This window comes from Protopterus annectens, chromosome 1.part1 (assembly GCF_019279795.1).
Source record: "Protopterus annectens isolate FY-2018-M chromosome 1.part1, PAN1.0, whole genome shotgun sequence".
NCBI lineage: Eukaryota > Metazoa > Chordata > Ceratodontiformes > Protopteridae > Protopterus > Protopterus annectens.
This window is the reverse complement of record NC_056726.1, coordinates 1385156783-1385176704: the sequence shown is the minus strand read 5'-3', so window position 1 is coordinate 1385176704 and position 19922 is coordinate 1385156783. Positions and strand designations below refer to the sequence as shown.

The following is a 19922-nucleotide window of genomic DNA, read 5'->3' as shown; positions in this document are numbered from 1 at the left end:
CCCTGATTCCGAGATTCTTGCAGAAAGCCAAAGCCCTGGGGAGGACTGTAATTCTAATATCCCCTTTTTGGCCTTGACAGATTTGGTTCCCCTTCCTTTGACTCTACCAACTGGAGGAACCTTGGATTCTGGACCCAGTTCCAGAACTACTGATGCATTCGTGAGGGGCTCTTCATCCTTTTTTTCATTCCCTCAGATTGACAGCTTGGCTGCTCCAATTTCCTACTTAGCCAGGTCACACAATTTCTCCTCTGAGGTACAGCATATCCTTGTATCCTCTCATAAAGCTTTCACCAGAAAGTTGTATGCCAACAAATGGAAGCGATTTGCTTTTTGGGTTTCACTAAATAATATTTTTTCCCGTATGTCGCCCCAATTGCTAGCATTTTAGAATTCCTGACTAAGCTTTTTAATGAGGGTGCTACAGCTGCCATCATACGAGTTTAATTGGCTGCAATTTCAGATTTTCACCTCGGATCGGAAGGTTCTAACCTAATGTCTCACAGATTATGTAGAGCCTTCTTAAAAGGTACCATACATCTTAGACCACCAGTTAGACAACCTTTTACCCCCTGGAATCTGAATTTTGTGTTATTACAGTTTATTCTTCCTCCTTTTGAGCCTGCATCATCTTGCTAACTAAAATTTCTGTCCTGGAAAACTATTTTCTTGGCAGCCATTACATCAGCAGGTAGAGTGTTCGAACTTCAGGCCCTATCTATCAAACCCCCATATTTGATTTTTCACCCTGAGTGTCACTGAGGACTAACCCTTCCTTCCATCCAAAGGTATGTTCGGAGGCTATTCTGAACCAAACTATTGAACTCCCAACTTTCTTCACTAAGCAGTCTAACAAGTTGGAGTATATGTTGCATAAACTTGATGTTCACAGACAATTAAGATTCTATTTGGACAGAACAAAAGAATTTAGAAAATCAGAACAACTTTTTGTTTCTCATGCTGACAACAAGAAAGGGCTACCAGTATCGAAAGTTACTCTTTCCAAATTGTTGACTGATTGCATAAAATTCACATATTCCTCCGTGAATCAACCGTTAGGACATAATGTGAAAGCGCATTCCACTAGGGCTGTTTTTACTTCTTCAGCTTATATGGCTAGGCTGCCTTTGGACACTATATGTGCATCTGCCACTTGGTCTAAGCCTCATACCTTCATCACACATTACAAAGTAGATAGGACCTCCAGGGACAGGGCTTCCTTTGGTTCCACTGTCCTCAGGAATATACTCACGTGAGCCACCCAAGATGAATGGTGCTTGGGACGCTACCCGTGTGTAAGAATGAACGGCGAGCTTGAACAACTTCACATAAAGAAGTTATGTACTTACCAGAATGTTCCAAGTGAGTTATTCATCTCGCCTTCATTTTTACACTCACACCCGCTTTCCCCCTCCAGGCTTCTCTAAGCACGAGTAAGAGTTTTTGAGGTCTGATGGGTCTTGTTCTAGGGTTTCTTACTCCAGCTGGAGTACTGCTTATGTGTTTATTATGTTATACATGTTGGGATCTGCAAACTAGATCTGAGGTGAGACAAGAGAGTATCATGGGATAAGGGCTTGGCCTCGAGCTACTCTAAAACCTCGAGCTTGTGAAAGTGGCCGACTCGGAGCCGATGGATCTGCTCCGAACCCATGTGTAAGAATGAAGGCAAGATGAACAACTCGCATGGAATGTTATGGTAAGTACATAACTTATTTTTTTCTTGTTTGGCAACAGATAACCCCAGATGTCTAGGTTCTGTCCATCACCCAGCATGGTTATTTTATGGCTTGGAAGTCCCTGCATCCATTTTATGGCCTTCCTTAGCCTCCTCCTTGCCAGCTTCCTCATTTTCCTTTGGTTCTAATGGATCTGGTGGAAAAGGAAACCATCCAGTCTGTCCCCTTGTCTCAGCAGGGAACAGGCTTTTATTCCAGAATGTTTCTGGTTCCCAGGAAGGGAGGGGTCATGGAGGCACATCCTAGACCTAACCTTGAACCTTTCTCAAGGTTCCTTCCTTCATGATGTTTTCTTTGAACACTTTTCCCTCTTTTGCTTCCCCATGCTTTTCTGGTCTCTTGATTTGAAGGACACTTGCCTCCATATTCCTATTCATACTCCCTTCAGGTTACATTCCTCTGTTTTTTCCTCTCATTATCAGTTCTCGTCTTTGCCTTTTGGTCTTTCAGCAGCTCCAAGGGTATTTACCAAATGTGTGGTCCCTGTGGTAGCCTTTTGCAGACTTCAGGGAACTTAATATATTCCACTCTTTGGGCAACCATCTAATTCAAGGTCCCTCTCAACAGCTTCTGCTTCAGAATCTTCACTTCACATTGCTTCTTATGCACATTGTAGGATTCACCGTCTGTCAGAAACTGTTAACTCCCTCTTAGGACCAAGTGTTTTTGGGTTCCAGGATTCAGACTATCCCAGTGTTGGCTTGCCTCCCACCTTACCAGGTACTCCTTTTGAGTGCTTATTTTCAGTCTCATCTTCCACTTCCAGTTCTTCTGCCAGTGAATTTCTCAAAGCCCTGGGGTACATGCATCCACCATTCCCATGGTTCCTTTTGCCAAATTCTATATGAGGCAGTTTCAGTTGTATCTGAAGTCAGTTTGGCTTCAGCACTGCCACCCTCTGGAGTATCTGTTCAACCACTTGCCTCGTCTCAAGTTCAAACTCCACTTGTGCATTCAGAAGATTTCCGTAAATCCAGGTTTGCCATTTCAGGTTCCTCTTCTTACTCAGGAGCTGTACACAGATGCTTCTGAATGAGGTTTGGGAACTTCCATCAACAACATGAAAGTCGAAGATCTTTGGCCCCAATGTCAGACCACATCCATCCTATCAGAGAGATGAGACCTCTAATCCTAGCTGTACAGACCCTTCAGACCCTTCACTCTGTTTGGGTTTCAGGTTCTTGCATGGTTTTTACAGACAAATACCACAGTCATGGGGAACATTAACAAGCAGAGGGGCACAAAATCTTCCCATTTTCGCAGACTGGCTGTTCAGGCTTGGAATTTTACAGTCTGACATCACCTGGTTCTTTAGGTGGTTTGCATTCCTTCAGAGCGCAATTTAGAGGCAGACTCTTTGAGCAAGCCCAGGACAAATCCTCACAAATGGATGCTTCACATGGAGGTACTCCTGGGCATTGTACATTGATCAGGTACCTCAGGTAGATATTTTTGCGTCCCTCTGAACAGACAACTTCTTCCACAGTTCTGTTCCAGAGTGACAAGTCCTTTGGATTGGAGAGTGGACACCCATGTCCTTCTCCTGGAAGGGGATGTTTCTGTATGTCTGTCCTCGTGTTCCTCTTCTTCCCAGTCTCTTGTACAGGGTAGTGTGGTAAACACCCAAAGTCTTGTCAGTGACTTCCTTTTGGTGCAGAGCACTGGGTTCCCCTTCTCTTTCATTTGGCCAGGGGCAGTCATCACAAGTCACTTCACAGGGTGGATCTCACAAAAGACAAAGGTATCTGTCACTCAGACTCACTTGTGAATACTTAGGCTGACAGTTTAGGTGATAGGGTTTTGATTTCCTTTCAGGCACCAATTTTCTGAGGATGTGTTTTGGGTTTCGTAGGAGGCCAGATAACCCACTATTAGAAAATCCTTTGTGGATGAATGGAAAAGATTTTCTGTTTGGTGGCTCAAGTGTGAACTGGACCCTTTTCTGTGGGTTTCCCAATGGTCCTTTCTTATTTGTGGAATTTATCAGTGCTGATTTGGCATATTCTTCTGTTAAAGTTAATTGTCAGGCATTTCTGCCTGGCCTCTTGAGTCCAGCTTTGGCTTCTAGTTAAGGCATCCTTCATATCATGGCTCTAAGAAAGTCTATCCCTTCTTCTTGGGACCTTAATTTTGGTCTTGAAAAATTAACTCAGTCCCTTCTTTGAGCCTGCCTTTTCATCCCTACAGCATTGTACTTGGAAGACTGTATTGTTGGTGGCTCTTACTTTTGCCAACAGGGTTTCTGAACTCCAAGCACTGATGGTGGTTTTCTCCTTTGTTTTTTGTTTTGTTTTCAAATTGACAGGGTGCCCCCTCTTACTAGTGTTTTTATGCCCAAGATGGTTAATGATTTTTCCTTGAATCAATCCATTCATCTTCCCTCCTTGTTTTTCTTCTCCACAGTCTACTAGTGCGAAGGTACTGCACATCTTAGATTTACATTGACAGCTCAGATATTACTTGGACAAGACAAAATGTTTCAGAAAATCTGAGCAACTTTTTGTGTTCTTTCATGCCAGGGAATTGGGTTTGGCAGTGTCTAAGTAAACCATCTCTTTCTAGATTTCTAAGATAGTTTTCTGTTTTCACGGAAAGTAGCTTTTCTCTTCTGTTCATACTCATTCTACCAGGGCAGTAGCCTCTTCTGGCACCTTTTCAAGGGTCTCGATACTGGATCCATATTGGAAGCTGCCGCTTGGTCTTCTGTTTACATTTTTGCCAAACATGATAAGTTGGATGTCATTTTCAGGGCCAGGGCAGGATTTGCCAGGGCTGTCTTTTATGGGTTTGCTGAAGGCTCTTTGCCTTCCTCCTCCCATACTTTCCATTAGCTTTTGTACTCTCCTAATCAGGCATAAAGGTGGAGGGTGAAGTGCGCTGCGGTAGCTTAAGTGTAGCATTAATGCCAGATTTGAGTATGAGTTTGTTTTCTGGATTAGTATGTCATCAGCATAAATTAATGCTGGAATGTTGGCATGTGATCCTGAAGGTTTTAATGAAAGTAGTAAACAGGTGGCTAGTGGCAAATCCTTGAGTGATGCCTTGGATAACTTGCTGAGGAAGGGATATGGAGTTCCCTACTTTTAACTTTGATGGAGCATCGGTTGAAAATTATGCTTCTATTCAAACTGTGTAGTTGACAGCCAGTAACATGGTAATTCTTGCAGAAGGGTAGTTTGCATTTAATCAGAGGCTTTGTTCAAGTTGATAGACTGTACCAGTGTTTTTCTCTTGAATGGTGATATAACAGTATCATTAGCGAGTTGCAGTGTAGCTGTTAAATTGATGTCCCTTCTTCTGGGAGCCATTATTAACTCCCCAAGTGATGTAGACATCCTACAAAAAGGCCTCACCGAGACCAACAATTGGTGTCAAAACCATATTCTTAAACTCAATGCCAGAAAATGCATCGTCATAAATACTGAAGGTGTTATAAGAGATCTGGGAACACAAGTTGATAGCAACCTCTCCTTTGACCACCATATAGCCACTGTGGTCAGAAAATCCTTCTGTGTGGCACATCTCATTACTAAGGGTTTTGCATCCAAGAAGAAGGAGGGCATCGTCTCTCTGTACTCCTCCTTCATAAGACCAGTCATCGAGTACAATGTCCCATTTGGCATGTATCTCACCAGACACCTGCAACAACTGGAGAGACCATAAAAGTACCCCACAAAGAGGGTACTGGGCCTTAAACACATGTCCTATATGGACAGACTCAAAAAACTCCAGCTATTCTCTGTTTCATATCGCCTACTTAGAGGCAGTCTCTGCTTGACTTACAAAGCCATGTCTGACCCAACCCTGTTAGATATCCTACATCTAAAAAAATCCCAATCCCTCCACACCACACGTTCCAGAGACCTCAACCTCATTACCTCAATCAACAGAACATGCTGGAGGGACAGGTTCTTAACCCAGAGACTGCCCATGGTCTAGAATAGACTGCCAATATATGTCAAGCAGAGCACCTCACTGGCACTCTTCAAGAGAAATCTTGATGAGTGGATGGGAAATGGAAAATTCATCCCGGGAATCACTTCAGTGGCTTTGCTCGATAGAGGCACTGTAATGTTAGGTGGCATGAAGCCCGGGCAATCCTTTGGTCTAGACATGTAAAGACCCTAGGGCCATTAGCCTAGTACACACCTATGAACCGTGCTCAGGCCGTAAACAGAACAAACAATTTGCGTGGAAGTCTGAGGGATTTGTTTCCCGTATACGATACTGTTATTGAGCTTTTTGAACATTAAATGTAAAACAACTAACTACAGTAGGGGGAAAAAGCGTTTCCCCAATGGGGTACTTAGCTAAATCCTCTTGTTTCATGCCAAATGATGATATTCACACATGGGATCATGTGCATCATACGAACTCAGCAAAAAAGTTATAAAGATGGTGCTGGATGATGACCCTTTATACTACCAGCATCCTGACTGGCTATCAAAGATGTCTGCTAGCTGGGGAGGTGGTCAAACATTCTAGACTGGCCATGGGCTTCCACATGGCAAGAAGTTAACAGACTAAATACTGCAACATAGATCTACTCGAATATCTGCAATTATGGTAAGTTACCAACACCACTGTACTTTTATAAGTTTTAAACTTTTTGTCATTAAGGACCCTGACCTGGCATGTTTTAAGGTAGGTAGCTTTTGCATGCTGTTTTTACATCATATATGGCATTTTTCATGTTGTGGTTTAACCACTGGGTGTGGTTTTGATGTACAGAGTAGTAAGTGGAAAATAATCGACCTGTAAAGTCAGAAGAATGTTCACAAAGTGTTCTAGGGATGTGTCACAGGTTGTTCAGTAGTGCAGGTCCATTTAGTATGAGCTAGTTCACTCATTAAGGTGATTTCCTTGTTCATTTGAACCAGTAGAAGGTGGAAATGATCCCTAGGACTTGGCTTAATTTAGCAGCGAAGTTGAATGCAGTTGTGTTTTGTTCACTGTAAATAGTGGATGAATTATTGCAGAGAACAGAAAAGCTGGTGTGATTCATTAGTAAAAAGCATTTTTTTCTGTTTTTACTGATACAGTGCCCTTTTTTAATTTCATGCTTATATTAGTCACTTTATGATAACTTTCTTTAAACATTCACTGTTTTATAAAAGCCTAGTTTGTTGTAGCCAAAAGGTCACTTGCATGTCTTTTCTACATCAGCTTATACAGCACCTTCCTGCGAGGACTCAGGGGTATGCGTGGAAGCTGATGTATAGCACTTCAGTCCATGGAACCAGTTTAAAAACCCTGTACCGTAATTTGGCATGTTTCGACAGCCCGGTGCTTCTAGTGATCAAAGATATGGATGATCAGGTAATGCTAAAGCATGTCTCTGTTTTTCTCTACTCAGACGTAAAAAAATCTATGGGTGATCTTTACAACAAACAAATAATAAAAATTGAAAGCCTGTAGCTTTGTTTTTCCCAAAAAAATAAAAAGTTCAGAGTGCTGCCTTCAGTTATATCAGATGATTGTATAATACAAATGTCAGCTATAATAGCATAGAATGCAACTTCTGGTATAGTGTATGTCTTGTATATTTTTTTGTATAATTTTTTGTACAAGTTTTTGTATAATCTCTGTATATGGTGCTTTTCTCCCTGGACCTCTGCTGAAAATGGGTCTTATCCCATTCGGACTTTCCCGGTAAACAAATGTAAACTATAATAAATAAATAAGTAAGTAAATCAATTCTTAAAAGTTTAGTAAAATGATGGTATACCACAAAGATATACAGGGCAGACATATTTACTGTCTTTTGAAGACGTATTGCACTTTTTTAGTCGAAAGATTAGAAGTATAGCTTTGACCTAAAGAGCATGATTGCAGCGTATATATATCTTATCCATAAATCTGACACAGTAGGACTTTCAGATTGCTTTCAAAGCCATTAAAGATTTATATTTCTGTCCCATTTTCTGAACTTGATGATCTGTAAAATGTGTACTATCTTCATTCAGTGTCTTCTTGTTTTCTTCAAGGCCCCACTGTTCTTCCTCTATCCTGCAAGTGCCTCCTGTTGCCTCTGTTGACCCACAAACGTCATTTCATATGTCTTCTTAACAGTACTGGACTTCAGTGCACCAGATTTCTGAAGGAAGGCTGTAGGATTCCGAGCTATAATTAATCAGGAAGTGTTTACAAATGTAAGCTGAGGCCTGAGTTCATTGATGTTGAGAGGGTTGGGTGTTAATATGCTAAGGTTCATCCTACTGTGACAACTGCAGCACCATTGCTTTTCTTATGTGTGTGTGTGTGGGGGGGGGGGGGGGCAGTAAATAATCCATCCTGAAACCAGCTTGTTTGGTCAATTGGCCACACGTTTTCCATACATTGCAATGTTGGCATTATATCTAGTGGTAGGTTAGGGTTAGTCATGGTTGTTCAGCAGTGATTTCTGTAGTCATACCATCCCAAGGGCCAGCCACCCAATTTAAGCTTCATAAAACTTCCAGAGTGTTGTTGTTGCGACAGTGAATTATACTATGGACATTGTACAGTTGTAGCTTACAGTGACTGTAGATGTTCGAGTAAATTCACTGCTACCGTACCAGTTCCTTCCCTTCATCCCCCTCTCTTCTTAAACCTTGTGACCATCTTTGGGTGAGGTGGAGTACCTCAACTTTTCTGCTTCTTTCCTTTCCTCTCTGTTCCCTTTTCCAGGCACCTTCATGCGTCAGGATCGACTTTGCAGCTTGGGGACTTCAGGTTGGACTATTTCCCTGGGGATCACTATCATCAGGGCAGTCAGTGTTCTAGTACCAGACCACCATAATTTAGCCTGCTAGATCAGAAAAAACCTGAAGATGGCATGGGCCAATGTCCATCTCATACCACTGACATCCTAACTTCCAGTTGGGAGGGCATTTGTCCTGCTAGAGGAGGGAAGGGTGAAAGGCTCTTGAAGTTGGGCCATCTTTCAGACCTGTGGTGGAAGTTCCCAAGAACATTTACTGCATCATTGAATGCCTGCAGTTATGACAGGCGCCTAACACAGCTGTGCTTGTTAAACTTCTTTACATAGTAGATCATTTCAGGACAGCTATTTAAGAGAATAGTGGGTTAGGTATTTTTTCACTTCCTCAAAGCTTTGCTCACATTTCCTCTCCAGTTTTTCAGTGAGTATTTTAAGGACTGTCATTGGTGTTTATACTTAAGCCATTTCAGCTCAAACATTCTTTAATATTTTAAAGTTTTTGAAAGGTTTTGATGACTGCAGTGTTGTGGAAGGATTGGATATCTCTTAATGCTTCCATCACTGGTCTTCCATAAGGGTGCTGTTTTCTGTCCTAATGCAGAGTTCCTCTAGAAGATTGTATCAGTGTTTCTTTGTTGTAATTTTTTTCACTTGCCTCTAAAGGTCTCATGCTGGGTTCTGTGACAATTCTTGTGGCAGTTTGCATGTTAAGTAGTATGTAAGACCTTAGTAGCAGCACTTTCAACTGGTAGAATTGCCTGACTGTAAAGCACCATCTTTACGGCATTTGTCTAATTCCTCCAGAGTTGCTGCTGCACCAGGTAACATTATTTACAAGAGAACTTTTTAGCAGCTGCCTGAGAAATCGGTGACCTGAACTACAGTGGCATGTTGTAGCACACAGTATAACGGGATGTGTAACTCAGTTGTCAGTGTAGTGTTATGTATATCCTTTCAAATCTCCTGACATACCCTGACTGGTACTGTGCATAACTGGCTTCAGCAGTTTGGATCCAAGTATTAACTTCCATTGCTTTCATGTAGTTAAGGTTTCCACTGACACATCTTCGTTTGGTAGACCAGATTATCTCTAGAGTTGTTAGTATCACAGTACCATTCCCTGTTTCAGAAAGGGGCTGACTGTAGAGTTTTAACCTACAGGACAGCAGAGAAACGTCCTACCCTTTTCATTTCTTCATCATGAAGAAGTTATGGAAGTTTTGACTGACTGTGAACTTGTTCGTTCAGCCTCCTTGTAGGCTGGACAGGGGATTTGGGAATTGGGACCAAGATTAGAGAACTGGATAGCTGCATTGAGTGGTGAGTCAGTGTTGTAGTTTGAGGGATCATATTGGGAGTTAATAGAGTGATTAGTGGAGTTCCTCAGGGGGTTTGTCCTGGGTCCATTGCTAGTTTCTTAAAGGCATTTATGCTGAAAGAGAGAATGGGACCAACCTGTTTTCTGATGACACAAAGGTGCAACAGTGGAGGATGGGTAATACTCTAACTAAGAAAATGTATTTTATTTATTTTTATTTTATTTTATTTTATTTTACATTTGATGACCAGGAAAGTCCGACTGGACACAGGTCCATTTTCAGTGGAGGCCCGGGGAGAAAAGCTCCACTTAATACAATGTTACAATACATGTAGTAAAATACATAACGGTGTCCTTAAGGCATGCAATCAAACATTTAAACAACATATTTAACATTTCTGCATAGACATAAAAATCAATAGCATCAGAATAAAACTTAAACATTTCTACATAGACATTTAAATCAAAACTATCAAAATAGAACATTGTTTGGTAAGAGTAAGTATACAGAGGTTAGAAATTTATAGTAAGAATAGGTATTCAGAGGTTTGAAACTTATAGGTGCTCTTTGGTGAAATTCTTACAAAACTGCATTGTAGTGGCTTAGCCTGGGGAGTCACACGTGCACAGCCAGTTGTTAGTATAGTGGGTTTTGAGTAGTTTCTTAGTGAAGCGGAGCTTGTAGATGTTATATGATTTGGGAGTGAGTTCCAGATTTTTGCTGTAGTACAGCCAAAGAGAGTTTTACCTGCTTCATTCTTATGTTTGATGACATTTATGAGATTTCGGTCATTTGATCTTAAGGTTCGGGTGGTGGTGTAGGGCTGTATTAGCTCTTGTAGAGCTGGAGTTTTGTCAGAGAGGTAGTACAGTCTGTGGGCTGTGGAGAGTTGAGTAGCAAGAAGTAGTTGGGGCAACTCTAACCAGTTGAGCTGTTTGAGGGAAAGGCAACAATGGGATCTACTAGAGGCACCTGTAGCAAACTTGGCAATCTTGTAATAGCAAGATGTCATTTTGTTTAGTTCGCTCTGGCGAAGATTAGTCAGGATTGGAGAGGCATACAGTAGGGTGGATAATAGGTGTGTTCTAGCAATAGTGGCTTTGGTATAATTGGTCATGAATGGCTTGTTCTGATACAGTAGACCGAGCTTTTTGTTTACATTTTTGATTGTTTGGGCCATGTGTATGTCAAACTTTAGATTATCATTTATTACTCCTAGGAGTTTAGTGTCAGTTGTTGGGGTGATTGAGGTATTGTCCTTGGAGTTTATGGTGAAATCATTATTTAGTGCAGGAGCTCTACCAGGACTGAAGAGAAGCAGTTTTGTTTTTTGGGATTGAGTACAAGTTTAATGCTAGAAAACCATGATTCAGCCAGAGTAAAGATGTGCTGTGTTATTGTTTGAAGTTTGCTTAAGGTTGGGGTGGCGGATATGATAGTGGTGTTGTCTGCATATTGCACTATAGTGGCAGAGGGAGAGTGGCAGCTATCTGATTTGTAAATATGGAGAACAGTAAAGGACCAAGTATGGAACCTTGAGGGACTCCTATGGATACAGGTAGAAGGGAGGATAGCTGGTCCTGCCAAAGAACTGCTTGTTGGCAGTCTGATAAGTAGCTATTGAACCATGATATAATGACGGAGTTAATGCTAAGGGTAGGTAGTTTTGAGAAGAAGACTGTGGTTGACCATATCAAAGGCTTTAGATAAGTCTAAGAATACAGAGGAAACGAAAAGTCCGTTTCTGTGGGTGTTGACTATGTTGGTATATGAGAGGAGAGCAGTGGTGGTATTATGGGAGGGTCAAAAGCCATGTTGAGATGTAGATATAAGGTTATTTTGTAGGAGGTATTGCATTAGTTGTGAATGTACTGCTGTTGTTAATATTTTTGATAAAGGAGATAAAATTGCAATTGGGCAGTAGTTGGTGAGCTCAAGGGAGTTGCCGCCTTTGTGGAGTGGAATAATATGAGATATTTTCCACAGGTTAGGAACTTTGCATTCCGCTATGGATCTGTTTGAGTATAGACACGGGGTAGGATATAGTTTTGGCTGTTAGTTGAAGGAAATCAGCGGGAAGTTTGTCAGCAGATAGTGTGGTAGGTTTTAGCTTTTTGAGGAGTTTAGTAATAAGTTGGGTAGGTGCTAGAGACAAGGAAAAGCTAGAGGGAGTATGTTGTGTGGTAGGGTTAGTAGGGGTTGGAGAAGGTGTAGGGCTGGTGATGTTATTTAGAGTGTTAGAGCTAGGACTGTTTCCATAAAGAATTTGTTGACTTGTGTAGGGGTGCTTTCTTTGTCGGTTGGAACTATGGGTGTGGGAGTGCCGGTTTTACATGGATGCAGTAATTTAGTTATTGAGGCCCAGAATTTCTGAGGGTTGTGAGTGTTCTTCTCTTGTAAGGTTTTGTAGTAATTGGTTTTATAGAGTTTTATAAGTTGTTTGGACTTGTTCCGTAGAGCTAAGTAGTTTTGTTTTGAGGTATTGGTTTTAGGTTTATGATATTGAGCCCAGGCTCTGTCTCTGTCCTTCATTATGGATTTAGTTTCTTTTGTTAACCAAGAGGCGTAGTTTGTCTTAACTCTGATGGTTCGAGATGGTGCGTGACAGTTTAGGATTGAGAGAAAGGTTGTATTAAAGTAATCTACTGCTTTGTCTAGGGGTAGGTGTTTTAGGGGAGTCCAGTTACAGTATTTTAGTTCGTTGTTTAGGTCCTTGGCTTTGAAGTTCTTTTTGTTATAAACTATTCTGAGGATGGGTTGTTTACTATGGTGGAATTTATTTCTAATAAGGTAGGTTGGTTGGTGATCGCTCAAATTGTCTGGTAGGCAGCCTGATTGTTGTGCTAAGGTGGGGTCAGACAGAAGTATCCAATCTAAGTTGGATTGATGTTTGGATTTCTTATCGAATCGTGTGGGAGTATCCATGATTTGGGTAAACCCGTGAAGATTAATGCGCAGAGGGATTAAATATGGTACAGTCAGACCAGTCAATGTTAAAATCTTTTAAGAGAATGGTCTCTTGTGGATGGGAGGTAGACATCCAGTGTAACAGGTTTTACATAGTGGCAATGTTATTTTCTGGTGGGATGTAGGCACCTGCTATAACTATACGTTTGCTAGAGTTTAGTTTTAATTTTGCAAGAATGAGTTCTATATCATTGACTTCATGGGAGTTGTAGCTAACCTGTTCCAATGTGTGATGATTTTGAAATAGTATGGCTACGCCTCCTCCTTTTTCCCTGTCCTATCTTTCCGCATAATATTATAGCCAGGAGGTGTAATTTCATTATCATGATGGTCTAAGCCAGGTTTCAGCTAGTATGGCTAAATCTGGTTTATATAAAGTCAATAGGGCATGGAGGTCCTGAACTTTAAGTATACTTCTTACATTAATGTTTAAGAGAAGTAGAGAGGAGGTTGCCCTTCTATAAAGAGGGTTTGGTTGGTTTAGGTTTGTATGGATTGACGAGATAGGTCCTGGATTACGGTGTATGTCTCCACAGCAAGTGAGTTGTCGAGTTAGATATAGGTAGAGTTTAAGTAGTTTCTGTAGTGTTTTATTTTGTTTTTAGGATAGGTAGGGGTTTATTTTGTTTGCTGTTTATTATTTATGTAGGAATAGCGATGGGTTGTGGCAAGGTTGCATGGAGATATTGGGAAATTATTAGTTTTAGAGAATTGGTTATGGTATCCATTTGCCACTGGGTTGGATTGGTGAGGTAAAGTTGTGTGTGGTAGGATGCGAGGATAGAAAAAAGAAGTACAAAAATAGTTAATGTGTAACTTGCTACTTTTAGGTGTGGGGAAGGCATTTTATTTATTTTCTAACCTCCTTCTTATGCTACCTTTTTGTAGTAGGGGAGGAGGAGTGAGTGAGAGAAGGGACGGTAAAAGCTAGATGGCAGAGAAGCTATTAAAGGAGTTAGCAACAAGGGTGTGGTGTAGTATGAATGAGTGGAGGATTGATGGTGAGAATTAATTGGTTGGGTGTATGAGCTGAGGTGGGAGTGGTTAGCAGCTAGAAGTGTAATTGAACTAGGGGTGGGTGGGGATGGGGGTAGGGTAGAGGAGCGGAGTGAGAGTAGTGAATGGAGTGGGGCAGTACTGCCCTAGAGGAGCAGCAGTTATGGAAACAATCAGTTGTAATTCAGGTAGTACACTATAGCTCTATGCGTTAGTCTGCTGGTTAGGAATTTCCTTCTTGATAAAGCTGCCTTATGCCTAAGTCTATGCTATTTACTTTCCATAGACAAATATATTATGCCTAAATCAATTTGGAGGGAACGAGCATGGTTATCTGGGAGCTAGACTGAGGAGGTGGATGGGGGACTTCTGGTAGGGCAAGAGGGGCACTAGGTCTCAGATAAGTTATAGACACTATGTGAGTGAGAGGGGATTTGAGAAGGAACTAGAGGTACAAGAGTGATACAATGGAAGATAGGATGGTAAAAGAAGTGAGCTAGGGTGGTAAAAGAAGTGAGCTAGGATAGTGAGTGATCAGTGAGGGGGTAGGAAGGCTGGTGAGTAGGCTAAAAAGCCGACAAAAGACCCCTTGATGCGGGGGGGGGGGTGCACAGCAGTGATTATGTAGCTGACCAGGGGTAATACACAGTGGACACAGGAAATAGGGCAATACAATCAGGAGTAGGTATTATAACTGAACATACATTGAAATATTGTTGCTGTAGAGGGATTCCATCAGTAGAGCAGTACATTAACTTAGGCTGATCCTCAGGAGTTGTCTGGGGTTATACAAGCTTGATTGCTTTAGGTGTCAGGGACCTATAAAAAAAGATGGAGAAGAGAAGAGTCCCAGGTTAGAGCAAGACAGTAGAGAGTAGTAGGGAGTGGTATTAAACAGACAAGAGGAAATAACAAAGATTAGAGGCAGCAGATGCAGCTGGAAGGTGGAAGGATGGGACAGATAAACAGAGTATTTCACAGTAGGAATGATATTAGGTGGAGTAGATAAGGAGAGTAGGAGGGAGTTACTTGGCTGTATACTGATAGTCTAGAGGCAAGTAGGAGGTAGAAGGAGTAGAGTGAATGAGATTAACTGGATAGGGAGAACAACAGTTGCAATGTTGTTAAAAAGTACATTTAACAAAAACAGATGGCTGCATGATACCACATGTTAATAACAACAGATGCGTTCAGTTTACAGTTGACAAGAGCAAAAAATGGTCAGCAGCTTTCAAGACAAATATGCCAGCAGAAACTATATTCCCAGGTACACTGATAGTGTATATCTTAGCTTAAACAGTGCTATTTTACTTTTTAATTATTTAAATTATTTTGTAAAATCTAGTAACACAAACTATATTTGGCTATGTGTCTGGTAACACACACTATTTGTACTTACATGCAGCATAAAATATCTAGTATACACATTTGTATTTGGGACATTAAGTATTAAACATTTAGAAGCATTAGGAAAGACCATGTCTTTTGCATCACATATCTGGTAACATACGCATAAAAGAACTAGTAACACATTAGTTAAGGATATATGCAATATAAACAATTGGATGCAGGCAGGGCAGTGTGGCAAGCAGTAAAGATCCAATCACTTGGATACTTGTCTGTATTTAGACAGTTTAAGGCCCTATTGCATTCAGAATAGCAGTTAAGTAGAGGTTGTAGTTCCTAGGTGAGCCGGTTAGCTGTCAACCAATTGAATAGTTATGTATTCACAAGGATTGCACAAGTGAGCCATAAATCAATGTGAACAGCCAGTGGACAACATCACAGGCCGGAGTACAGCTAGATGATTTAAAAGTATGTGTTAGTTAGGCCGACTATCGCAAGAACACTAAGAGAATTGTTGAAACTTATCCTCCGAGACTAACAGACCCTATCTTTATAAGCAATGCCTGCGAACTGGCACTTACACAGCTAGATATATTAAAACCAGCATTTACCTATAGGTGTAGAGCCTGGACGCCAGCATGTATCGGTAAGTAAGGTTCAGTAGGATGCAGGCTGTGAGCTCGAACTATTACCAGCAGCAGCACTACACCGGAACTCTACGTTTACAGTTAAATACATAAAATATCACAAACACTTTCACTAGCTCCAGAACCCAATGCACATTTGTCCTCTTGAGGCAAAGTGGATATAAGCTCTGAAACCTCACCATTACCAGCGTTAATGCCAAAACAAGGACACCATAGGTTCAGATACAAGGCGGGAGTATGCTGAACATAAAATACTTTCACAAAACTATACTGTGTCAGTACAGGTAGAGCCGTAGTGCCTTAACAACTCAGTGTACGGCGTGTTCAGGTAGTTATAAGCAATAACAGATAGTTGTGTACAGCATAAACACATTTAAAGCCAACAGCCACTTGGTACAAGATAGCAGATGTTTCAATGCAAGCTTACAACAAGAAACACATAGTCAGCAGTAGCACATATTTACATAGACAGAGTTACATTGCAGTTATGTCCCAAAATGAGTGCTTACCTGGTCAGCATAAAAACAAATGGGATAGGGGCAATGGATATGGCAGGGGAAATGGCGCCGAAACCAAAGTGTGAGTTTAACCTGGCGCAATGGATTCTGGGAGGAGGTGGTGATGTAATACTGTAGGGGGGGTTGACTTCGTTCCTAATAGTACCAGCAGGTGGGGCAGTACTGCCCTAGAGGAGCAGCAGTTATGGAAACAATCAGTTGTAATTCAGGTAGTACACTATAGTTCTATGCTTTAGAGTCCGCTGGTTAGGGATTTCCTTCTTGAGAAAGCTGCCTTATGCCTAAGTCTATGCTATTTACTTTCCATAGACAGATATATTATGCCTAGATCAATTTGGAGGGAATGAGCACAGGTTATCTGGGAGCTAGACTGAGGAGGTGGATGGGGGATCAAAAATATTTGGAAAAGCTGAGCAGACTGGCAAAAAGGTGGCAGTTGAGGTGCAATGCAAACGTAAAATACTGCACCTGAGCAGTACTAACCCTGAATATCAGCTTAAACAGTAGAACTGATGGCAACAGTGGAGGATACGGATTTGGGTGTGAACCACACCTGAGTCAAAGCCAAGTGAGAGGGCAGTAATAGCAGAAAACAGAATCCTGGATGGTATCCCCTGGGACGTAGATTCTAATAGCAGAAGCAGAGAGGTAGTACTTCCACTCTAGACTATATCTTGTACTGTATGCAGTTCTGGAGTTTGTATAGGTAAAAAAACAACACACCACTGGAATTAATTTAGAGTAAAGCTACCAGAATGATCCATGTGATGGAGGAGAAATATGACCAGAAGCTTAAAGAGCTAGAGCTCTTATCAGATGAAACCAGAAGAGACAGAGGGGATGTGATAGTGGCAAAAAAGATAACACTGGTTAGATGTGGCTGATCCATTCTGAACAGAAAAAGGACTGAGGGGGAAGGCAGTAGATTGAAGGGGATAACTGCTCTCCTAAAGTACTTTTTCACTTGGGGTTGTGGATCCATGGAGTGAATGATCTTTGCTGGAGAGGAATTGCATGGAGGCATTCAACAGAGCTTGGGACAAGTGAAAATGGGAACTGAAAGGTTACAGTGAGATACAATGCTGAGACACTTAAAGGACAGACTAAACATACTTAGTCTTTTTTTTTTTTTTGCTATTAAACAAATGTAATACATGTGAACTTCTACATTTCCACATGGTCACTATCCAATGTCGTGTTTGCTGCTTCAAAGTTTCTGCATGTTTTCCTTGGACATGATGGATGCCTTTTTTTACACCAGAAAATAGACAAATGGCAGTAATTTTCTCCGCTTTTTTCTTAGCGGAGCTGCATTGTCAGTGCAGGGTGCTTCCTTTGAGGATTTCACCACAGTGCAGGTTTGGTGGTGGGGGGCTGGAATGCTTTACTATAGCTAGATGATTTTGTTTTGGTAGTGGTAACATGGGACTTTGCTGTGGCAAAAGTTGGAAGAGGAGTAGCCCTCATCTGAGAGAGAGAAAGAGAGAGAGGCAGATCAATCTCTGCACCCACAGCAGAAGGTTTCCTTCACTAGTGCTGTCTTGGATGACAGCTAAGAGATATGTTATGGTCTGTACACTTCTGTGTCTGAAGGGTTGATGAAGACTAAACTGTTCACTCCCTCTCTTCTCTCTTGCTTCATATGAAAATGCTGCAGATCTGCTACCACTGTGTCTGCAAAGTCATGTCTGCTTCTTAGCTTGGAGTTATCTTGTTGTTTCCTGAACAGGTGAATATGATCCCCCTCTAGAGTTGTGGTCCTTTTTCATTTTACATTTTGCTTCAGTTCTCAACTACAGATGTATCTCAAGCTTGGATACAGGGCTAATTTTAAGATTTTCCTAATTCAGTGAGCATGGAATAGCTGATAGAAGCAGCTTGTATATCACTGTCTTATAGTCGAAGACTCTGCTTATTACCTTTACATGCCTTGGGGGATCTGTGACGCTAGAATTTCTCGTAGTTAGGTTGGACATTGAAGTGATGATATGAAATCAAAGTAACCATGGTTGCCTTTGCTGTTTCCACATCTAGTAGGACATGCTACAGCTGTGGTATTAAGCTAGTAATTAATGTGTTTTCTTGGTTATGATCCACAGATCCACATCCCTATAAATCTGAAGCTCAGTGCAGACATTCTTTGGAAGAGGGGCACTGTGAAGCATAGATCTGATATTGTTAATCCTCGTTCATTCCTTACGCATGGGTATCGGTTCTGAGCTCGGAACCGAGCTGGCCATTTTCCAAGCTCGCGCCAGCTTCAAACTCTCGAGCTAAACTCTTACCCACAATCCCCCTCTCCCTGTCACCTCAGATTCCGTTTGCCGCGTTGCCATTTGGTCGTGTCAATCTACTTCTCTTGAGCTAAGTACAGTCATTTTTTGTTTAATAGTTTTACAGATTATTTTTCTGTCAGAAAAGTTTGTATTTTATTGTCTCTTACCCTATCGTATCTAGCATATATATTTTCTTCAGGTTTTTCTGCTTCTTTCTTTACCACTTTTACCGCGAGGTATTCTATCCTTACCATCGTTGGTAATCTTTTTTCCCTTTTCTCTCATACCTTCGGGTACTCTGTTGTACCATTGCTGGTACCTTTTCTATTAATTAATTTGCTGTCATGGCAGATAAGAAAGGTAGTCCGGGGTTTAAGCGCTGTGCTGATTGTGGACACAAACTGCCTACTAACTCTTTGTGTGTTTATTGTTTGGGAGCTTCCCATTTGTCTGTTGACCCACCCTGTACTATTTCTGAGAACTTTTCTAATAGAACATTGTTGGAAAGGAAGAACAAGCTGTTACTGAAGGGACTTCTAAAATCTCCCTTTTCAGAGGCTATTTCTGGGTCGGAGGCCTCAACCCCTCCTAAAGCCCATAAGAAAATCTTGGATGTTCATACTAAGGCTAAATCTTTGCCTTTGTCCCCGGCTGGGGATTCATGCCAACCAAAACCTAAAAGGCTAAAGTTTTGGCTCCGGAGCTCACTCAGTCAGCCCCTGTGCTTTCGGTGCCTAGACCCTCGGCACCGAGGCCTTCGGCTCCATTAGTGATTTCGGCTCCATCTTCTCCTGCAGCCTTCTATATATCGGCATCAAGGGGCTTCTCGTTTCAGACTATTACCACTGTATCGGCACCGACCGTCCAGTTGACGCAGACTTTGACCGCGTCGGCTCCGAGATCTTCCTCAGAACCGACGCCCTTATGTTGACTCCAGTTTTGTCGGTTCCAGCTTCGGCACTGATCCCTGTGTCGGTGCAGACCATGACCTCAGCACCAATGACTTCTTCGGTGCAGACAACAGTAGTCCAGTCTCTCGGCACTGTTGTCCTCTGTGCGGACAGATGTGATGGGCACCGAGTCTGCCTCTTCTGTGGACAGGCCTGTTTCTCCCTCAGTCTCCGTGAGGTCCACTAGAAGCCTTTCCGAACATGATTTGTTGCATCTTGTGGACCAGGTACTCTTGGCCAGAGGTATCCCACACCTCAGGAACTATCCTTCCTTGGGAGGTGATCACCCATCTCCAAAGACCCCTTCTTATTCTCCTCCTTCATTGCCTTTGAAGTCCATGGGTATAGCACAGTCTTCCCCTTCTGCGGTCCCCTTTATGGATCTCACGAAGGAACCACAGTTGCCTATGTGGCAGGAAAGTTTTGCTACGACCCAGGATGTCAGTTGTGACACGCATAG

General features: G+C 41.8%; 1 protein-coding gene across 3 annotated transcripts in view; it reads left to right on the top strand.

The window, feature by feature from the left end:
* The window catches only part of NCOA7 (nuclear receptor coactivator 7), a 334866-nt gene that overhangs the window by 247288 nt on the left and 67656 nt on the right, over positions 1-19922 (top strand). For all 3 annotated transcript variants that reach the window (XM_044082180.1, XM_044082173.1, XM_044082187.1), the window contains one exon: positions 6906-7058. In XM_044082180.1, coding sequence (XP_043938115.1) covers positions 6906-7058 — 153 coding nt within the window. The remainder of the gene's footprint in view (positions 1-6905; positions 7059-19922) is intronic.